Here is an 18,449-nt window from a genome sequence, read left to right as displayed (position 1 = left end):
GCCCAAGTCAGGGCTAGTGGCTCTCTCTCTTTCTGTTGCCTGTGAATCTGGGTGTAGAACTCTCAGCTCCTTCTCCAGCACCATGTCTGCCTGCATACTACCATGCTCCCACCATGATGATAATGGACTAACCTCTGAAACTGTAAGCTGACTCCAGTTAAATGATTTCTTTATCAGAGTTGTCATGGTATTTCTTCACAGTAATAGAACAGTGACTAAGACAATCAATAGCCATTGTTGTATTACCTCACTATATTCTGTAAGCCAGTGTAATAAATCTTTCACTTCTCTCCCTTTAGAGAACCCTGACTAATACAGTCATGGAATTAGTCAGGGTTCTGTGTATCAGTTACTCTTCTTGATGCTGTGAAAAATCCCTGACAGAAGCAGCTTCAGAAAGGGTTTCTTTTGGTTCACAGTTTGAGGGTATATAGTTAGTTCATCCTGTCGGAGAAGACACGGTAGCTGGAGGCTGCTGGTTGCACTCCATCCTCACCAGGAGACAGGCAGATGGATGCTAGTGCTACTTTTCAAAGGTCCCCAGGGAGCTTAAAGGTCATATGGTCTTTTTAACTTTGAGGCAAAATGGCACTGTTCATATTTGAGAACCATGTGGTAAAGTCATTATAATTATACTTTTCACCATGACAGCTCTTTAAGGACTACTGAGCACATGAAATAGGATTATCTGAAATAACACAAGCTCTCAGCATACAATACACAACTTAATGCAAAAGTAATGTAAATTATCTCATTAATAATACTTTTGTAAGTGATACAGCTCTGAAGGGAAAGGTATCCTGGTAGTTGGAAGCCAAGAAATACCCATAGCTCTGAAGGGAAAGGTATCTCAATAGAAGTGTTACAGCTCTGTTCCAGTGGGGAAGGTTTCCCTAGCAAAGTGTTATAGTCCTTGCTCTGGGAAAGGCTTCCCTAATGTGAGTGCAGTGACTCTGCTCCAGCAGGGGAGGCTTTCCCCAGGGAGGTTGTTACAGTACTGCTCTGCTCCTGAGAAGTGTTACAGCTCTGCTCAGCTCCCCCAGAGTGTAACGTCTCTGCTCCAGCAAGGGAAAGTTTCCCCAGCCAAAGTGTTACAGTTCTGCTGTGCTCCGCTCCAACAAACCTCACTCAAGAGATTTATTTTGAGGGAGGAATCCAGGAGTGTGGTTGCCTTTGCCAGGGTGGAAAAAGGGCAGCCCCAAAATGAACATGTACTGGGCTTATATAGCATTTCTTAGGGGCGGATCTTTCTAAGGTGGAGATTTTCAGGGTGAGGATTGGTAGGATCTCTATTCCTGAGCTTGGGACAAGCTCAAAGATTGGTTGGATTCCGTGCTCAGGGATTGGTTGGATTTCAATTCCTGAGGTGGTTAGGGGCAGGGTGTGTTTCCTTGGCTCTGGTCTCAGGGCCAGGGTGTTCTTTTACTGGCCCTTTTTACTCTACAACTTTTATGTTGATTTCTTGTTATAATGATATTATTTTTGGTATAATAGATGATATATGTTGTTGAAATTAATTTTACCTGTTTCTTTTTGCTTACTTAAATGAAGTTATTAGGGAATCTAAAATTATATATGTATTATATTTCAATTGTAAAGTGCTACATGGAGATTTATTATTAAAACTCAAATTTAATTACACATAGTTAACATAAAGTGACTATGAAGGGGTTATCTAGGCATATTAGTTAATTAATAATTTGTTAACCTAGTAAGGAAATATTTGGCTTTTTTTCAATCCATTCTCCAAACAATAGCTTGGCCTAATTATGGATCGAAGTTTGATAATTTCAGGGACCTCTTTTAAAACCTTAAGTGTCTAATAGTTGCTCTTAGGGTAATGAGCTGGGTCCTTATTGCAGCTCTGCAAAGGGCCTCAGATCATGGCCCATGTGTTTTTTCCAGTCTCATCTCTATTTACTGAGGTATTGCTTCCATGAGTGTATTAGTCACTTTTCTGTTGCTGTGATAAAACACCATGACCAAGGCATCTTAGAGGAGGAAGGGTTTATTTGGGCTTCTGGGTTCAGAGGAAGAAGAGCCTGTCATGGCAGGGGAAATAGCAAGCAGCAGGTATGATAGCAGGAGCCAAAAGCTGAGCTACAAGCTTGAAGCCGAAATATCACACTGGGAATGGCCTGAGGCTGTGAAACACACAAATACACACACACACACACACACACACACACACACACACACACACCTTTCTGAATCCAGTTAGTGTTGCCCATATGCACATGGTATACAGCTGACCACTAGAACATGGCCAACTTACCAAGGACTCATCCTTAAAGAAAACCGAGGGTCCTGTGAGCCCTCACCCCAGTTATGTGGAGTGTTGACAGGTAGTGACATGAAGCCAGCAAGTTTCACAGCTAGAATAATATGTGGCTATGAAGCCACACTCAAAAATACCAATCCTTAGCTGGGGATCATGATGTACTTAACACTCAGGAGACCTGGCGGGGTGGATCTCTATGAGTTCAAGGGCAGCCTGAGCTGTATAGTGAGACCTTGTCTGAAACAAACCTAAAGGAAACAAAACAAGAACAACCACCACAAAACACCAGTCCTTTTAGTTTCTCACTGACACTTAGGTTTTTCTGCATGGAATTATGTAGTAAACTATTTGGGAATACTAAAACTATTTTAGCTGTGGATTTTATTATAACGGACTATTTTTGCAGATATGTGTGCGTGAGTGCAAAGGTCAGAGGTCAACATTGTGTGTCTTCTCTATACTTCTCCACTTTATTTTTGAGGCAAGGTCTCTAACTGAAACCTAAGCACACTGATGAGCTGGACTGGCTGGCCGGCAGGCCCCAGGGACACGCCTATCTCTGCCTCCCAGGTGCTGGAATGACAGGTGCACGCCACTCTGCCTGACTTCTTATTGTGTGTTGGGGATCCAGATGCAGGCCCCTGTGCTGCACGGCAAGCATCTGGACTGAGCCATCCGTCTCCACCTCTCCTAACTGCGAATTTAAAAAATTAACATTTTGACATCTGTGTTATTAAATGGCTTCACTTCTATAAATCAAAAAAATTCAAGTGAAGAACTTGAATATAACATAATAAAGTTCAGGTAAAGATTTTCACTTCTTACTAGCTGAGAGAGCCCATCATCCCTGTATCAAAAGTGTCCATTTTATGAAACTGACTTTCCAGTGTTTGCTTCAGGAAGTGAGAAATTTTCTTGTCTTTGAACTGTAACTTTTTCCTGAACTAGATACTTAATAAAATAAAATTATTTTTTAATGTGTGGTTACTAACTTTTTTGTGGTTATGGGTAGTTCTAAAAATCCTCCTGCTTGGGACAGCCAGGATGATCACTCAGATTCCCCATCTGTCGCTTCTCTATAGAGGGGCTGTTTTCCTAACTTGGCTCTGAACTAGTCCGGGGTCTGAATCCAAAACACACACATTGCATAACATGTGCCCAAGCTGAGGTGAAAACAGCTTCATCATACCTACCAGCCACAGGCCATCTTCAAACCCAAGTCCTGAGGAAAAGGGGATACATTACCCCGGCTGAGCGCTATCCACTGAAAGCTTAGTCCACACTTCTGCAGCTATGAACATTGCCCGTCTGACTGCGAGGGCTAAATTCACACACAGTGTGAAGATTCACAAGGCGCCTGCTGCCAACACCATGATCCAGCTCCTCAAGCTTTCCCGTGCCACTACCAACCTTTCCTTTATTATAAGGTTGTCAAGCAAGCAAACAGAACCTGTCTGTTTTGTATAGAAAGAGCCACATTAACGTTTCATTTGAGGTTAGGTTTTGTGAAGACCGGTATGGCTTCATGCAGGATTCTGTATTGAAAAGAACTTCGTGTTGACTTGGTGCCAGTTCTGCCTGCATAGGAAGCACATTTGAGGGCCGGTGAAGTGGCCCAGTGGGCAGTGCGTAAACATTCTTACCAAGCAGGTAGGCCCAATTGCCTGAAATAAGGCCTGAGGTTCGTAGCAGAAGGGGAAAACTGACTTCTGAAAGTTGTTCTGACCACAGAAGCACCATGCCATGTGTGTGACAAATGTGACCCACAAACCACATAGACATACTAACCGTAAAAAGACATGAAAAAATGCTGTAAGCCGCAGGAAAATGTAATGGAATCCAGCTACTATGACAAAAGCTACTACTTGGAAAGGTCAAGGACCTTTCTGAAGGTCAAGCCATGGCTTAAGAAGTCTTGGTGATATTTTAGCTTTTGTATATATATTAGCCAATTCCTACAATGATTTTCTTGTATGCTATGTGTGGTTCTAAGAACTTCTAACAGTGTATATATCTAAAATACCTCTCAAGCATCCAAGGCCAAATGATCTCCCGAACTAAGGTAACACCCTTATTGAAACAACCCCTGTCTCCTAGGTCAGGCGGAGAGCTTTATTTCTTGTGCAGTTTCAGCTGATACCCTCCTTTCTTATACAGCCTTACTAACATTATAGACTCCTGTAGATGAATTTCTAAACTGTCTTATTAAATAAGGAACCCAGAGCCAAATACAGGGGTGAAAGCCGTAGAGATCAGGGAAATAGTGAGAGTCACCAGCGGACCTTACTCACCACTCCACCGTAGCTTCCCCCAAGAGAACCAGCTTCCTCCTGTCTAACCTGAGCCTTTATTGCCTTGCTGTTCTGCCCTCTCATTGCCTCTTAGCCCAGCCACCTCATTTCCTTGTCACTGCCTGACTGTACAGATTTCCAGGTCTCTATGGTTGGTATTGGGATTAAAGGCATGGGTCACCATGCTTGGCTGTGTCCTTGAACACACAGAGACTCTGCCTGCCATGTGATCGGGATTAAGGGCGTGTGCTGCCACTGCCTGGCTTGTTTATAGATGGATATCTATGTCCTCTGATCTCCAGGAAAACTTTATATATTAACATACAAATAAAATATCACCACATTTCAGCACAAATAAAATATTACCACAGACTCCTAACATTTTTACTTAACCACTTCTAGGAATGCAGATTGAGCACATAAATTCCCTTTTTCTGATAAACTAACCGATATTAGCTCTCAACTGACCTCCTCCTTTAACCACTCCATTTTCAGGTTGTAAAAGAAAGCCTGACAGACACTGCCTGAGGAAAATTCTTACCTGCCTTTATAACCCTATTCAAGCCTGGTGACCTGGCTGGAGGAGGAGGATTGCTATTGCTTGGGTTTATAACTGTAAACCTGAGAGACTTGGAGAGAAGGAGGGATAAAGAGAGGTATAAGGAGACTTAGAGGAGATTTGGAGAGAGGACTTGAGGATGAGACAGAGAAGAGAAAAGAGAACAGAAGAACTAGATGGGTAAGAATTGTAGAGGAATGAACTAGATGGGGAAGAACTAGACTGAAGGGCTAGAAGAGAGTACTAGAGGAACAAGGTGGAAGATGAGGAAGAGCCAGATGGGGAAGAACAAGATGAGAAAGAAGGAGATGGGAGAGGAGCTAAGATGGGAAGGAACTGGATGGATGAGAACCTAGATGGGGCAGAACTAAGATGAGAGAATTAAGTTAGAACTTAGAGGGGACAGCAGATAAATGCAGATAGAAATCAGGCAAGAAAGGAGCTAGGCATGAGAGCAGAACAGAAGCTGTGTAGAGAGATAAGTGATCCAGAATAATAAAGTGTATGGACTAAGGAGTTTTGTGTACATAGATTCATTTCTTATCATCAAAAATTAAATTATCAGCTGGTTGTAGATTCTTCCTGGACCCTGGGAGGGGACTATTGAGGGGCTGGACCTCCATAGTCCCCATTAAAAAAAGAAAGCAAATTTGAAAAAATAATTTTATTACCTTGCCATACCTTTCAGGCTGTAGTTTAATATGATTAAACTATTCTGTCAGTGGGAAGCTATATTTATAGTATATTTTGTAAATATACAGATTTTACTTTTGACCAATGGTTATGAGTTTTTGTGTATAAGTATTTTGTCTTGGATATTTATGATGTTTCTATGTATGTACAAATTTTATTTGTACTTGAACACAAGGAATTGTGGGTGGACGATGTTATACCATGATGATGTGTACAGTCTTTTAGATCCAAGCTCACCAAACTCCAGGTGACAGCAGTACTATAAAACGGTGTCATGGATTAATTCCCTAAAACCAAATAAAGACAGAAAGAAATATGGAAAGAAAGTACATCATTACAACAGACAATAACAATAAGAGAAGTGGCTAACTTCTCATCACTGACTTGGAGACCAAAAGAAAAATCAACAAAGTCTGAAAAAAAAGTAACAGTAACCCTGCAAATGGGGCTGGAGACATGTCTCAGCAGTTAAGAACATTTGATGCTCTTCCGCAGGACCAGATTTTTTCCCTCAGCATCCACATGCAACTCACAACTGCTATAACTCTAGTTTCAGCAGATCTAATACTCTCCTCTGGCCTCCACGGTCACCTGGATAGAGGTGGAATATGCTCACACAGAGACACACACCTACATAAATAAAAATAAAATAAATCTTAAAAAAGAAAACCACCACCACCAAAAACCCCTGCAACCAGCCTGTTGTGATTTAATCCCAGCATTTGGGAGGCCAAGGCAGACATCTGTGAGTTTGAGATCAGCCTGGTCTACAAAGAGAGTTCCAGGACAGCCAGGGCTGTTACACAGAGAAACCCTGTCTTGAAAAAAGAAAAACAAGTAGTAGTTTCCAGGCGCTGCCGGGCGGCTGGGACCGAGCGGTCCTGAGGCTGTGGCTGCGGCTGCTTGGGAGCTGGTAGCCAAGTGGGGTGAGGGAGACCCACGCTGGATCGTGGAGGAGCGGGCGGACGCCACCAACGTCAACAACTGGCACTGGACAGAAAGGGATGCTTCCAACTGGTCCACAGAGAAGCTGAAAACTCTGTTCCTGGCCGTTCGAGTAGAGAATGAGGAGGGCAAGTGTGAGGTGACGGAGGTGAACAAGCTTGACGGAGAGGCTTCCATTAACAACCGGAAAGGCAAACTTATCTTCTTCTATGAGTGGACCATCAAACTCAACTGGACAGGTACCTCTAAGTCAGGAGTGCAATACAAAGGACACGTGGAAATCCCCAATTTGTCTGATGAGAACAGTGTGGATGAAGTGGAGATTAGTGTGAGCCTTGCCAAAGACGAGCCTGACACAAATCTCGTGGCCTTAATGAAGGAAGAAGGGGTGAAACTTCTAAGAGAAGCAGTGGGGATTTACATCAGCACCCTCAAAACAGAGTTCACTCAGGGCATGATCTTGCCCACAGTGAATGGAGAGTCCGTAGACCCGGTGGGCCAGCCAGCACCGAAAACTGAGGTGTGCAAGGCGAAGGCTGCTCCTTCAAAAAGCCAGGCCAAACCTGTTGGTGTCAAAATCCCCACTTGTAAGATCACCCTTAGAGAGACCTTCCTGACGTCACCAGAGGAGCTCTATAGAGTGTTCACCACCCAGGAGCTGGTCCAGGCCTTTACCCATGCTCCCGCGGCCTTAGAAGCAGACAAAGGTGGGAAGTTTCACATGGTCGATGGCAACGTCACTGGAGAGTTCACTGATCTGGTCCCTGAGAAACACATTGCTATGAAGTGGAGGTTCAAGTCGTGGCCAGAGGGGCACTTTGCTACCATCACCTTGACCTTCCTTGACAAGAACGGAGAGACAGAGCTGTGCATGGAAGGCCGGGGCATCCCTGCTCCTGAGGAAGAGCGGACGCGACAAGGCTGGCAGCGGTACTACTTTGAGGGCATCAAACAGACCTTTGGCTATGGCGCTCGCTTGTTTTAGGGCCAGCAGCAGGGGTTCCAGCCTGTTCGACACTTGAGTCCAGCCTGTTCATGAGGGGTTTGTGACTCACAGGATTGCACCGTCCCGACTGCTAACTTGGGGCTGGGGCCCCGCCCTTCCACATATACCTTGGGTTTGTGCATGTTTTCTGCTGGGTGGGGTCTGAGGGTGATTCTCTTTTATGTGTACATACGCTAAATAAACAGATTTTAAAAGCAAAAAACAAAAAAAAAAAAAAAAAAAAAAAAAGAAAAAAGAAAAACAAGAAAATCCCAAAATTAACCTCCCCTCCAAACCAAACCAAACCAACAACAATAAAAATCCTTCAATAAAGATTTTAATATCTAGAGAAAATACCTTTTATTAATAAAATTACAATAAGTCAAAATCCATTGTTATTAGATTTATGAAATTCACAGATGTATTATGTATGACAGCACCAAACAGGAAGGCTGACCTGTGTGCTGTTAAGGTATGCTAAGGAGAAGTGTGTGATTGATGTACACGAGGTTCAACTTACGAGGTCCAACTTACTATTTTATTTGGAGATAGTCAATACTCACCAAAAGTTGACTGTGATGATTTAGAGCTTGATTCTGTCATCCCTACTAGAAAATGGAACTAAGGCCAGGATTTTTTTTTTATTACAGATAAAGAAAAGTCTGCTTTTAGTTATGATGTAATTGCTTATATGACACCAAACCTACTGCTAAGAATAACTAGAAAATCTGTACAGATATAAACAATAGACGTTTGGCAGATTCAGCGACCCTCCTGAGTAGCCAGGGTGAAGGATTAGGGAAGAAGGAAATAATGTCATGAGCTGACTTCCCTCAGCACCTTTTCCCCAGAGAAAACTGCTGAACAGAAAGCATCCCGAACTGTTGGCAGCTGGTGAGGAGAGAGTAACACGTCAACGGGATGAAACCTAAAGTTCAAGGCTGATGTAGGACCACAGAGTCCTGGTACCCACCCTTGGCTTTCCATTGAGACATGAAAGTAATAAAAAACTACAAGGAAAGGAAACCTGGAGACAGAATCAGCTCTGAGAAAGCCTAACGTCAAAGCTATCCCAATCGTTGATTATGGCCAACTGTCAAAAGGAAGTTTACTTCTTCCATGAGGGAGTGACTGATTATCGATCACAGAGTCTGCCATATTTTACATGCCGTGTCTGATATTTATCAAGGGATTGCTAACCATGCCAGAAGAAGAGAAAATGACTGAAAATTAAAAGAAAATGAAACAGCACACATAGATCATTGTCTGGATAACCAGATACGGACTTTCAAACAGTTGTGATGAATGGCCTCAGCGACAGAAATGAATGATTTTCCCAAGACTTGGGATCTGAGAAAATGATGTAATTCGAATTAAAAAGTTGAGCTGGAGAATTGGCTCAGGGTTTAAGAGCACTGGCTGTTCTTCAAGAGGAATCAGGTTCAATTCTCAACACCCACATGGTGGCTCACAATTATCTGTAAAAGATTAAGTGAAATGATAAAAATATCATTTACCTTTTACCCTTAAAAAGGAAGGCAAGAAGAAAGGAAAGAAAAAAGAAACAAGTTAGAGGTGAGAGACTTGTAAAATAATATTAAGGTAGCAGGTGCAGATGTGAATATAACAGTGTGAAGCTCTGTTCTAAGCAGTTTCCTGTGTCAAGTTATTGAATCCATTCAGAAACCAAGAGTTATTGAATCCATTCTGAAACCAAGAGTTATTGAATCCATTCAGAAACCAAGAGTTATTGAATCCATTCAGAAACCAAGAGTTATTGAATCCATTCTGAAACCAAGAGTTACTGAATCCATTCAGAAACCAAGAGTTATTGAATCCATTCTGAAACCAAGAGTTATTGAATCCATTCTGAAACCAAGAGTTACTGAATCCATTCAGAAACCCAATTAACAGTGAGCAAACGGAAGCGATGAACACACAGTATAGAAAATCACACTGCCGACCTTCACAGGGCTGTTAACCATCGTTTCACACATACTGATTCGGCAACACACTTAAAACACGATGGCACATTTGGTGGTGCACACCTATATTCTTAGCACTTGGGAAGTAAATGCAGGAGGGTTGGGAGTTCAAGGCCAGCCTTGGCTACATAATGAGTTTGAGGTCAGCCTGGACTACAATGAGACCCTGCTTGAAAATAAAAATCCAAAACAGAAAACAAAACCAAATAAATCAAATGAGCCATATGAACCACAATGCATGTTATTTCTGCAGGCACTCCTTTTCATCCTGTTTCCCCTTTCCTCCCTCCCTCCCTCCTCCCCTCCTTCCCTCCTTTCTCTGTCTGTCTTTCTTGATCACTCTCTGTGTCTTTATGTATTTCTTAAATGCTACCTAGAAATGTCATTTATCATTTGGATTTCTGGAATAAGTAGTTATGTTCACAACAGTCATAGCATGCAGATTCAAACTCAGTCACAGGATATGATTTTCTCATTAGAATTAACCTCTGAAAACATTTTTATTTTCCTCCGACATCAAGTCAGACTTCTTTGCTACGGTCCCTCTTAAAGTCACATATAAAACACACATAACAAAATACTATTTAAATCATTTGTAAGCACACAATTCAGTGGTATTGACATGCTTAAATTGCTGTACAACCAGCACTAGTCTGTCTCCAGAATTTGTCATCATCCTAAAGAGAACTCCTTTATATATTAAAGATATTTTCCATTTGATTCCTGCCTCTGCTAATCTGTCTCATGACTTCGGTGTGTACGATGAGGTGGTCTGCTCTTGATCCCTCATGAAAAGGGAATCCTATCATATTTGTCCTTTTGTACCTGGCTTAACCTCAGTGTTTTCAAGATTCACCCGTGTTGTATCATACATCAATATTTCATGCATTTTAAGGCTGCAGAATATCCTATTACATGAAAACATTCTGCGGGTTGCTTCGTTGCTCTTTTGATAGGGTCTTTTATATTCAATTTTTTTTAATGTAGTCCAGTTTATCTAGGATTTTCTCTTAAGTGTGGCTTTGGTGTTATTCCCAGAAATTATCATTAAATCAGATGTTGTGAAGGTTTTTTATGCTTCCTCTGAGAGCTTATTTTGGCTCTGATCCCAGGTGAGCTGTTTTGTACTACCAAGGAAGGAAATTGTCTGTCTTTGTTTTTCAGTAGGTGGACACTCAGTTTTCCCAGCCTTCTTTGATGAGAACATTGTCCTTCATCCTCTGGATGGTGCTGACATCCTTATTGGAAATCATTCATCGTATCTTAAGCCATGGTTGTTTCTGTACCATGTCCTAATTATGTAAAGATGGGCAACAGGCCCTATACTCCTTCAGTAATCATATAGCATATTTTCTAATAATGAAAATATACATAGCATGGGATGGCAGAGAAGTTATTATATGTAATAAATGAGCATGATAATAAATGAAGGTGACAAGAATAACTTGAAATGATTTAAAGTACCTTTTTATTATACATAGGTAAATGTGGTTTGCTGAGGTTAACAGTATGCTTGTAATAGTTGAATAAGAGGCTCATCCGAACAGCAAGAGGCATAATCTTTTTCTTTGAATATTGAACTAACATTTCTCTGATAACAAGGAAGGACTGACAGGCAGAACTTAGTTTTAGTGGAAAAAGACCCCCTCAATGCACAATGCTGCTTTAAAGACTATAAAATTCTTCTAAGCACTAACATTATATTTAAGAACAGTGATAAGGAAAAAAATCAATATGTACTATAAAGCCAATATTTTCTACATAGCATAAATACAGTTTTATAATTTAAAACAGCAGCAATTTTCAAAAGATTGGCTGAATTAAAACTTTACACAATATTTATATATATACAATGTATCATTCCAGATGATCTTGGAGTTTTAAAACAGTATATCACAAACCCCAGTTTCTAACCCAAACCTACCACTGGATATAGGTGACCTAAGATACTTTTTACAGCAATTTAAGGAAGAAAACAAAAAACAAAAGAAACACCCTAATTCTCTTGCATATACACGTGTTATGACATGCTGGCTTTGATTCTGTGTGCATAAAGAGAACTTTAAAATAAAATAAGGACTTTGCATAAATAGCTCTACTTGTTATTAAGCATGAGACCAAACAAATGGAAATTAGTATTAACAATTAAGACATATTTTGATGTAACCAGTACATACACTCTTAATGACGAAGATGAAGAAAGACATAGCCTATGATAGCCACAGCACCCTGTTTTGAGAAACAGCACCAGGCAACACAAAAAGGCGGCATGGAAGAGGTAGTGTACACCAGCTAAGATTTTATGCCCATGGGGGACCTGAATACAGCTTTGTGTTTGGGAAGGGAAGGTGCCAGAGACCGTGGCTCGCAAGTTTAGACAGAAACGTCGCACCGTGTGGAGCACTATCCAGTACTGCTCCACAGTGTCCCGCAGCTCCAGCTGTCTAAGGGGACGAAAGTATAGGGCACCCTTAAGAATTCCAAGTTTATACATTTTCAGTTCTAGGGAATTCTTTACGAAAACTCAGATCAATAAAAAAGTTTAAGAGAATTAAATACACTATCAATCATAGTCCTTTAAAAATGCTGTTTCTCCTTAGGAGGAAATCTTTTCTTCCTGAGATTTCTTAAGATTTAGCCGCTGTTTTTCCCCTACATTTCATAACAATGTACTTTTCTGTCAGCATTTCCCCTCTGCACCAGTACCTGACCCACAGCACAGCTTCGGCACTAACCCAGAGGTTTTAGAGAAAGCACACAGAGCTGCTTTCAACGTAGTGCTTCCGCTCAGTTCTGAGATGAGGAAGGTTTTGGACTTCAATCACAGGAAGCTGATTAGGATTCTGGGTGTGAAAAAGGAATTTTGCCTTGTGCCAGCTGCCATCCTGAATCTGTAAAAGAAGAGCAAAATGCTTTCAAATGTAACTGCTTCTCCAAGCACTCATTCTCAACAAGCAGTACCCTTTATGGGCAATGTGGATTCCCTTCAACATTTAGACAGACAGTGATGTTAGCCCTTGTGGGAATACCAGCAGCCGAGGCAAGGGGAATCATAAGTTTGAGGCCCACCTGGACTACATGGTGTGTTTGAGTCCAGCTTGGGTATATAGAGGCCTGACCCCCCAAAATAAAAAAAAAAGATTTAAAGAGAATAGAAAACATTTAGAGCAATACTAAATAAATAGTAGTAATTACCATCAAATATTAAAAGTCTATGCTAGCTAGTCCTTCCTTTTTTCTCTTTTCCTTCCTTGCCCTATCTTCTTCTCCCCTCCCCCATACTGGGTATTAAAGCTAAGTCCTCTCACTACACTGGTCACTGGGCTACATCTCAAGACCCTTCATCTACTGATGAGATGATAAGCTACCTACTGTGCTAACACAACATCTCTTTCTTATACTTAAAGACAAGATCTCACTAAACTGCTCAGGCTGGCTTTGAACTCATCTATAGACAAGGCAGGGCTTAAACATATGGTCCTTCTGCCTTAGTCTTTTGAGTGGCTGACCCCTACCATACCACCAGGCCCATTGTGATAGTGTTAATTGTTGACAGAATCAAGAATCACCTGGGAGACTGGCCTCTGATCATGTTAGTGGGGGGTTATATTTATTACATTAAGTGAGGTTAGATGACCTGCCCACAGTGGGTGGCAATATTTCGTAGACAGGGGATCCTAGACTACATATGAATGGAGAAAGTCAGCTGGGCACTAGCATGTGTGCATTCATGGATATTAGGGATGCTATGTGAGCATCCCTGACTCACAGTAAACCTTTTCCTCCTGTTAAGTTGCTCATGACAGAGTGTTTTATTACAGCATCAGGAAAAGAAACTAAGACAGCAGGCTCCCTTTTGATTTTTACTGCCGGAGGTTATATAAGCTTTCGGCTCCTGATGGACCCTGGTAGCAGATATGAGTTAGAAGTCTGCAGTGTTCCTAATAAGGGTCAGACCCATATGTTCCTTTTTGAGTATTTATTTGGTGTGTGTGTGTGTGTGTGTGTGTGTGTGTGTGTGTGTGTGTGTGTGTGTTAGGTTAGTAGAGACCAATAAGAGCAGTCCTCTCCTTCTACCACATGGGTTCCAATGACTGAACTTAGGTCATCAGGCTTTGGCAGCAGACCTTTTACCCACTGAGCCTTCTTGGCAGCTCCCTCTCCCTGTATTTCTTCAGGGTGGTCACTTTTTCTGGGTACAAGAGGACTAATTATCACAATCTTTGTGTATTAGGTACCGCATAGCCAGAATTGCCTTGTTAGAAGCAGTTGAATGGTAATCATATTGAATCATCTTAGGTTCCCATCCCTCCCCCTTCTGTGGTTTTCCACTCAGATGGCTTTCTTCTTTGTTCTTTCTAAGCCTTCTGCTTCCCACATTACTGCAGCCTCTGCTATTTATGATAAATGATATGGTCAAGACCCATTATAAAATGTTCTATGTTAAATATTCAACGAGAGAAAGCAGAGAAACACAGTTGCCTAAATTTGTGGAGCTTTTTATTCAGAAGCCAATCTACTTGCTCATAGTCTTGTCATGGTCTGAATTTTAAAATTTGAAGGCTCTTTAGTGACTATTTAAGCTAATATCTTCATGTTAAAGCCAAGGCCATTGATGTTCACCAATAAGTCATTTGTCTGATGTCACAAGGTTGGTATGATAACCAGACCTAAACTGTTGGAAAGACACTGACCTGTCAAGAAGACATGGAACATAATGCAACTGTTAGATTCATTCACTGACTCATCATGCAGACATCGAACATGCTGCTGAACATTAGGCATAATTGAATGCGCTGTCATTTCTAATTTTATTACAGTGCTTGGGAAATACAAAGGTGACTAACTTGGTTCTGACATCTGAAGTAAACAGCTTATCAAGCTCACTGGGAAGAACAGACATAAATAAGTGATTCAAGATCGTGTAAGGCAAGGGCAAGTACAGCCTACAGACAAAGACTGCGTACAGTAAGGGCAAGATGTATGGTACAGACAGACACACATACTAAATTCTTCATTGCTAGAGAAGCCAGGAAACATTTTAGAAGATCCAGAATTATCTGGTTCTTAAAGAATGCCAGAAACTTCCAGATGGTGAGAGAAGTTGAGAAAGACATTGCAGAGGAAAGGAAATGGGCACCACCAACAAAAAGGCAAGGGCAACACCCCCACCCCCACCCCACCCCCCGCCAAACCAAGTACAGATACAGGTCAAGTATGCAGCTGTGAAGTCAGCATGTGGTGAGAACAGGTAAAGTGTGCAGCTGTGACGTCATAGCATGGGGTGGGAACAGGTAAAGTGTGCAGCTGTGAAGTCAGCATGGGATGAGAACAGGTAAAGTATGCAGCTGTGACGTCATAGCATGCGGTGAGAACAGGTAAAGTGTGCAGCTGTGAAGTCAGCATGCGGCGAGGACAGGTAAAGTGTGCAGCTGTGACGTCAGCATGCGGTGAGAACAGGTAAAATGTGCAGCTGTGACGTCAGCATGCAGTGAGAACAGGTAAAGTGTGCAGCTGTGATGTCAGCATGCGGTGAGAACAGGTAAAGTGTGTAGCTGTGACGTCAGCATGTAGTGAGAACAGGTAAAGTGTGCAGCTGTGAAGTCAGCATGGGGTGGGAACAGGTAAAGTATGCAGCTGTGATGTCATAGCATGGGGTGAGAACAGGTAAAGTGTGCAGCTGTGAAGTCAGCATGCGGTGAGAACAGGTAAAGTGTGCAGCTGTGACGTCAGCATGCAGTGAGAACAGGTAAAGTGTGCAGCTGTGAAGTCAGCATGGGGTGGGAACAAGTAAAGTATGCAGCTGTGATGTCAGACCATGGGGTGAGAACAGGTAAAGTGTGCAGCTGTGAAGTCAGCATGCAGTGAGAACAGGTAAAGTGTGCAGCTGTGATGTCAGACCATGGGGTGAGAACACCACCTGGGAAAACGGAAATTCAGGTGCGGATACTTTCCTCATATGTACAATGGGACTTGAACCTGCTTTACAGGGCTGGAGATCAAATGAGAGTTCAAGTAACCATTGCAAGCTGGCTGTGAGGCATGGAATCTGGAGCTGTGCATACCTGTGGTTGCTCACTTGCTTCTCCACTAATTACCTGATAACCTCCAGGAAGTTTCTCAAGCTTTCTGTACCTTTACTTTCTTCCCTATGAAATGGGACTAATCTTATTTGTTTGTCTGGGAGACAATCTCATGTAGCCAAGGCTGGCCCTGAACACCTAATCCTCCTATCTCTACACCCTAACTGCTAAGTTTACAGTGTGTACTACCAAGGCTGGCTTGGACTAATTTTTTTTACAAATGTATTATGACTAATAAAATAATATTGGACTGTATGTTCAATTACCATATAAAATCAATCAATAAATAGTGGAATTATTATTATTGTAATAAATAGATCACTCTGGCTGTACAATAGAGTAGCAGCCAGTGAAAGCCCAGCCCAATCTAGAAAGGTAGGTTGGGGCCTGACTTGCCAAGCTGTATCCCACTTATTGATGCTCAGATTGCATCTCAGAGGTGCTAATGAGCTACTTCTAACTAAGAAAGTTTCTGAGAAGGACTAAAAGTTACATGAACTTGTTGGGAATACTGCTCTCTCCCTCTTTTTTTTTTTATATAAGCGATTTTTCTAGTCGTTTTACATATCAGCCACTGATTCCCCTGTCCTCCCTCCTTCCACCCCCCAGCCTTCCCCTCCCCCCCAACACACCCCCCATTTCCACCTCCTCCAAGGCAAGGTCTCCCCTGGGGATTCAGCCCAGCCTGGTACATTTAGTTGAGGCAGATCCAGTCCCCTCCTCCCTGCACCAAGGCTGAGCAAAGTGTCCCAGCATAGGCCCTAGGTTCCAAAAAGCCAGCTCATGCACCAAGGACAGGTCTCGGTCCCACTGCCTGGGGGCCTCCTAAACAGTTCAAGCTAATCAACCGTCTCACTTATCCAGAGGGCCTGGTCCAGTTCCATGGAGGCTCCTCAGCTATTGGTTCACAGTTCATGCGTTTCCGCTAGTTTGGCTATTTGTCCCTGTGCTTTTTCTAATCATGGTCTCAGTATCTCTTGCTCATATAATCCCTCCCCTCTCTTGTCGATTGGTCCACCTGGGGCTTGGCCATTGATCTCTGCATCTACTTCCATCAGGGACTGGAGAGATGGCTCAGAGGTTAAGAGCATTGGCTGCTCTTCCAGAGGACCTGAGTTCAATTCCCAGCACCCACATGGTGACTCACAGCTATCTGTAATGAGATCTGGTGCCCTCTTCCGGCCTGCAGGCATACATGCAGGCAGAACACTGTGTACATAATCAATGAATATTGCTCTCTTTAAATAAAGAGAGTAAGAGCAATCTACTTTTGACCATTTACCTATGACAAGAAATGTAGAAAAAATGGTCCCCAAAAAATGACAAGAGATGTTGAATCATGGACTTAAAATTATACATTAAGGTGGAAAACAATGCTACTTAAAAATAATTAATGAAAAATTAATTATATATAACTAAGTTTGTCACAGTATCTATGACTTCATTTCAGTAGGAAAAAAGTGAGCTAAAAGTCAAATACCAAGAGGGCCAGTCAGTCTACAGTTGTATTCATATTTAATTGTGTAAGAGTTAGCAAAACCAAATAAAGTAACAATTCTGTGACTTGTCTTCCGTGTAGCATAACATATAGAGCAAAAACCATGAAACAAATATATTTATGCACATGCTCTATCAGTCAATTGATGAGTTGAGCTATCAATCCACTCATTCATCTATCCAGATATAATTATCTCACTTGAGGACTAACATCTATGTGTTAACATCTGTTTTACACATAAAAATACATAAAGAGAGCTGATTCATCAATTAAGAGCACATACTGCTCTTATAGAGTTTGGCCTCCAGCACCCACATTAGACAGATCACAATTGCCTATATCTCCAGCTCCAGGGGCTCTGACACCTCTTGTAGCTTCCATGAGCACTTGTATATAAGTGGCACACACAAACACACAAAGATATGCACACATGCACACAATTAAAAATAAGGGGTTGGAGAGACTGCTCAGTGGTCAAGAATATTTGATTTTCTTGCAGAGGATTCAGGACTCACAACCATCTATAATTCCAGTTTCAGGTGATCCAGTGTCTGACCTCAAATGGCATCTGGTACACATCTGGTGCACATATATACATGTAGGCAAAACATTCATACATGTAAAAAAATCTTTTAAAATAAGTCTTTAAAAAAGACATTAAAAGACCATAAATAAGGTGGGCATAGTGGCACATGTGAGGCAGAGGCAGGTGGATATCTGAGTTCAAGGCCAACCTGGGCTATATAGCAAGCTCTAGGATATCCAGGACTACATGGAGAAACCCTGTCTCAAAAAACAAAACAAAATAAAAATTCGTGAATAACCTATTAACATAACAAAAATTGACAATATATACATTTCTGGATAGGTAGATATAGATAATGGTTGTTTATGGAAGACGTAGGTATGCTAGGGACCTTAAAACTTAGCACCCTTCTGTAGTTTCAGTTTGCAAGGAGAGTCCTATTCTCATCATTTTAAGTCACATTTCTAAAAGTACCATTCTGTGGTGATATTTTATATGTGCACCCCAATAAAACTTATCTGGAGATCAGAGAACAGAGCCAGCCACCAAATTAGACATAGAGGTCAGGTGTGGTGGCACACACCTTTAATCACATCACTTGAG

General features: G+C 41.8%; 2 protein-coding genes across 2 annotated transcripts in view; one reads left to right on the top strand and one right to left on the bottom strand.

Moving 5' to 3' along the window:
* Window positions 1–3,574: 3,574 nt before the first annotated feature.
* LOC128106708 (activator of 90 kDa heat shock protein ATPase homolog 1-like) lies at window positions 3,575–7,976 on the top strand. The gene is made up of 2 exons (XM_052732236.1): window positions 3,575–3,708; window positions 6,701–7,976. Exons 1-2 carry the CDS (start codon window positions 3,575–3,577, stop codon window positions 7,752–7,754), a joined length of 1,188 nt encoding a protein of 395 aa, XP_052588196.1. The 3' UTR covers window positions 7,755–7,976.
* Window positions 7,977–11,184: 3,208 nt separating this feature from the next.
* The window catches only part of Col24a1 (collagen type XXIV alpha 1 chain), a 271,849-nt gene continuing 264,584 nt past the window's right edge, over window positions 11,185–18,449 (bottom strand). The window contains 1 exon segment of the mRNA XM_052731052.1: window positions 11,185–12,630. Within this exon segment, the coding sequence (XP_052587012.1) occupies window positions 12,484–12,630 (147 nt within the window). The 3' untranslated portion in view covers window positions 11,185–12,483.

This window comes from Peromyscus californicus, unplaced genomic scaffold, assembly GCF_007827085.1.
Source record: "Peromyscus californicus insignis strain IS unplaced genomic scaffold, ASM782708v3 Scaffold_9__1_contigs__length_137607984, whole genome shotgun sequence".
NCBI classification, from domain to species: domain Eukaryota; kingdom Metazoa; phylum Chordata; class Mammalia; order Rodentia; family Cricetidae; genus Peromyscus; species Peromyscus californicus.
The sequence above is the reverse complement of the archived record's forward strand: the minus strand, read 5'-3'. Positions and strand labels throughout refer to the sequence as shown.

Bases quoted from the DNA above. Each gene is read 5' to 3' on its own strand.
- LOC128106708 (XM_052732236.1), top strand. From the start codon at position 3,575: ATGAACATTGCCCGTCTGACTGCGAGGGCTAAATTCACACACAGTGTG. The intron at 3,709-6,700 runs GTTGTCAAGCAA...GCTGGGACCGAG, and splicing joins AACCTTTCCTTTATTATAAG to CGGTCCTGAGGCTGTGGCTG.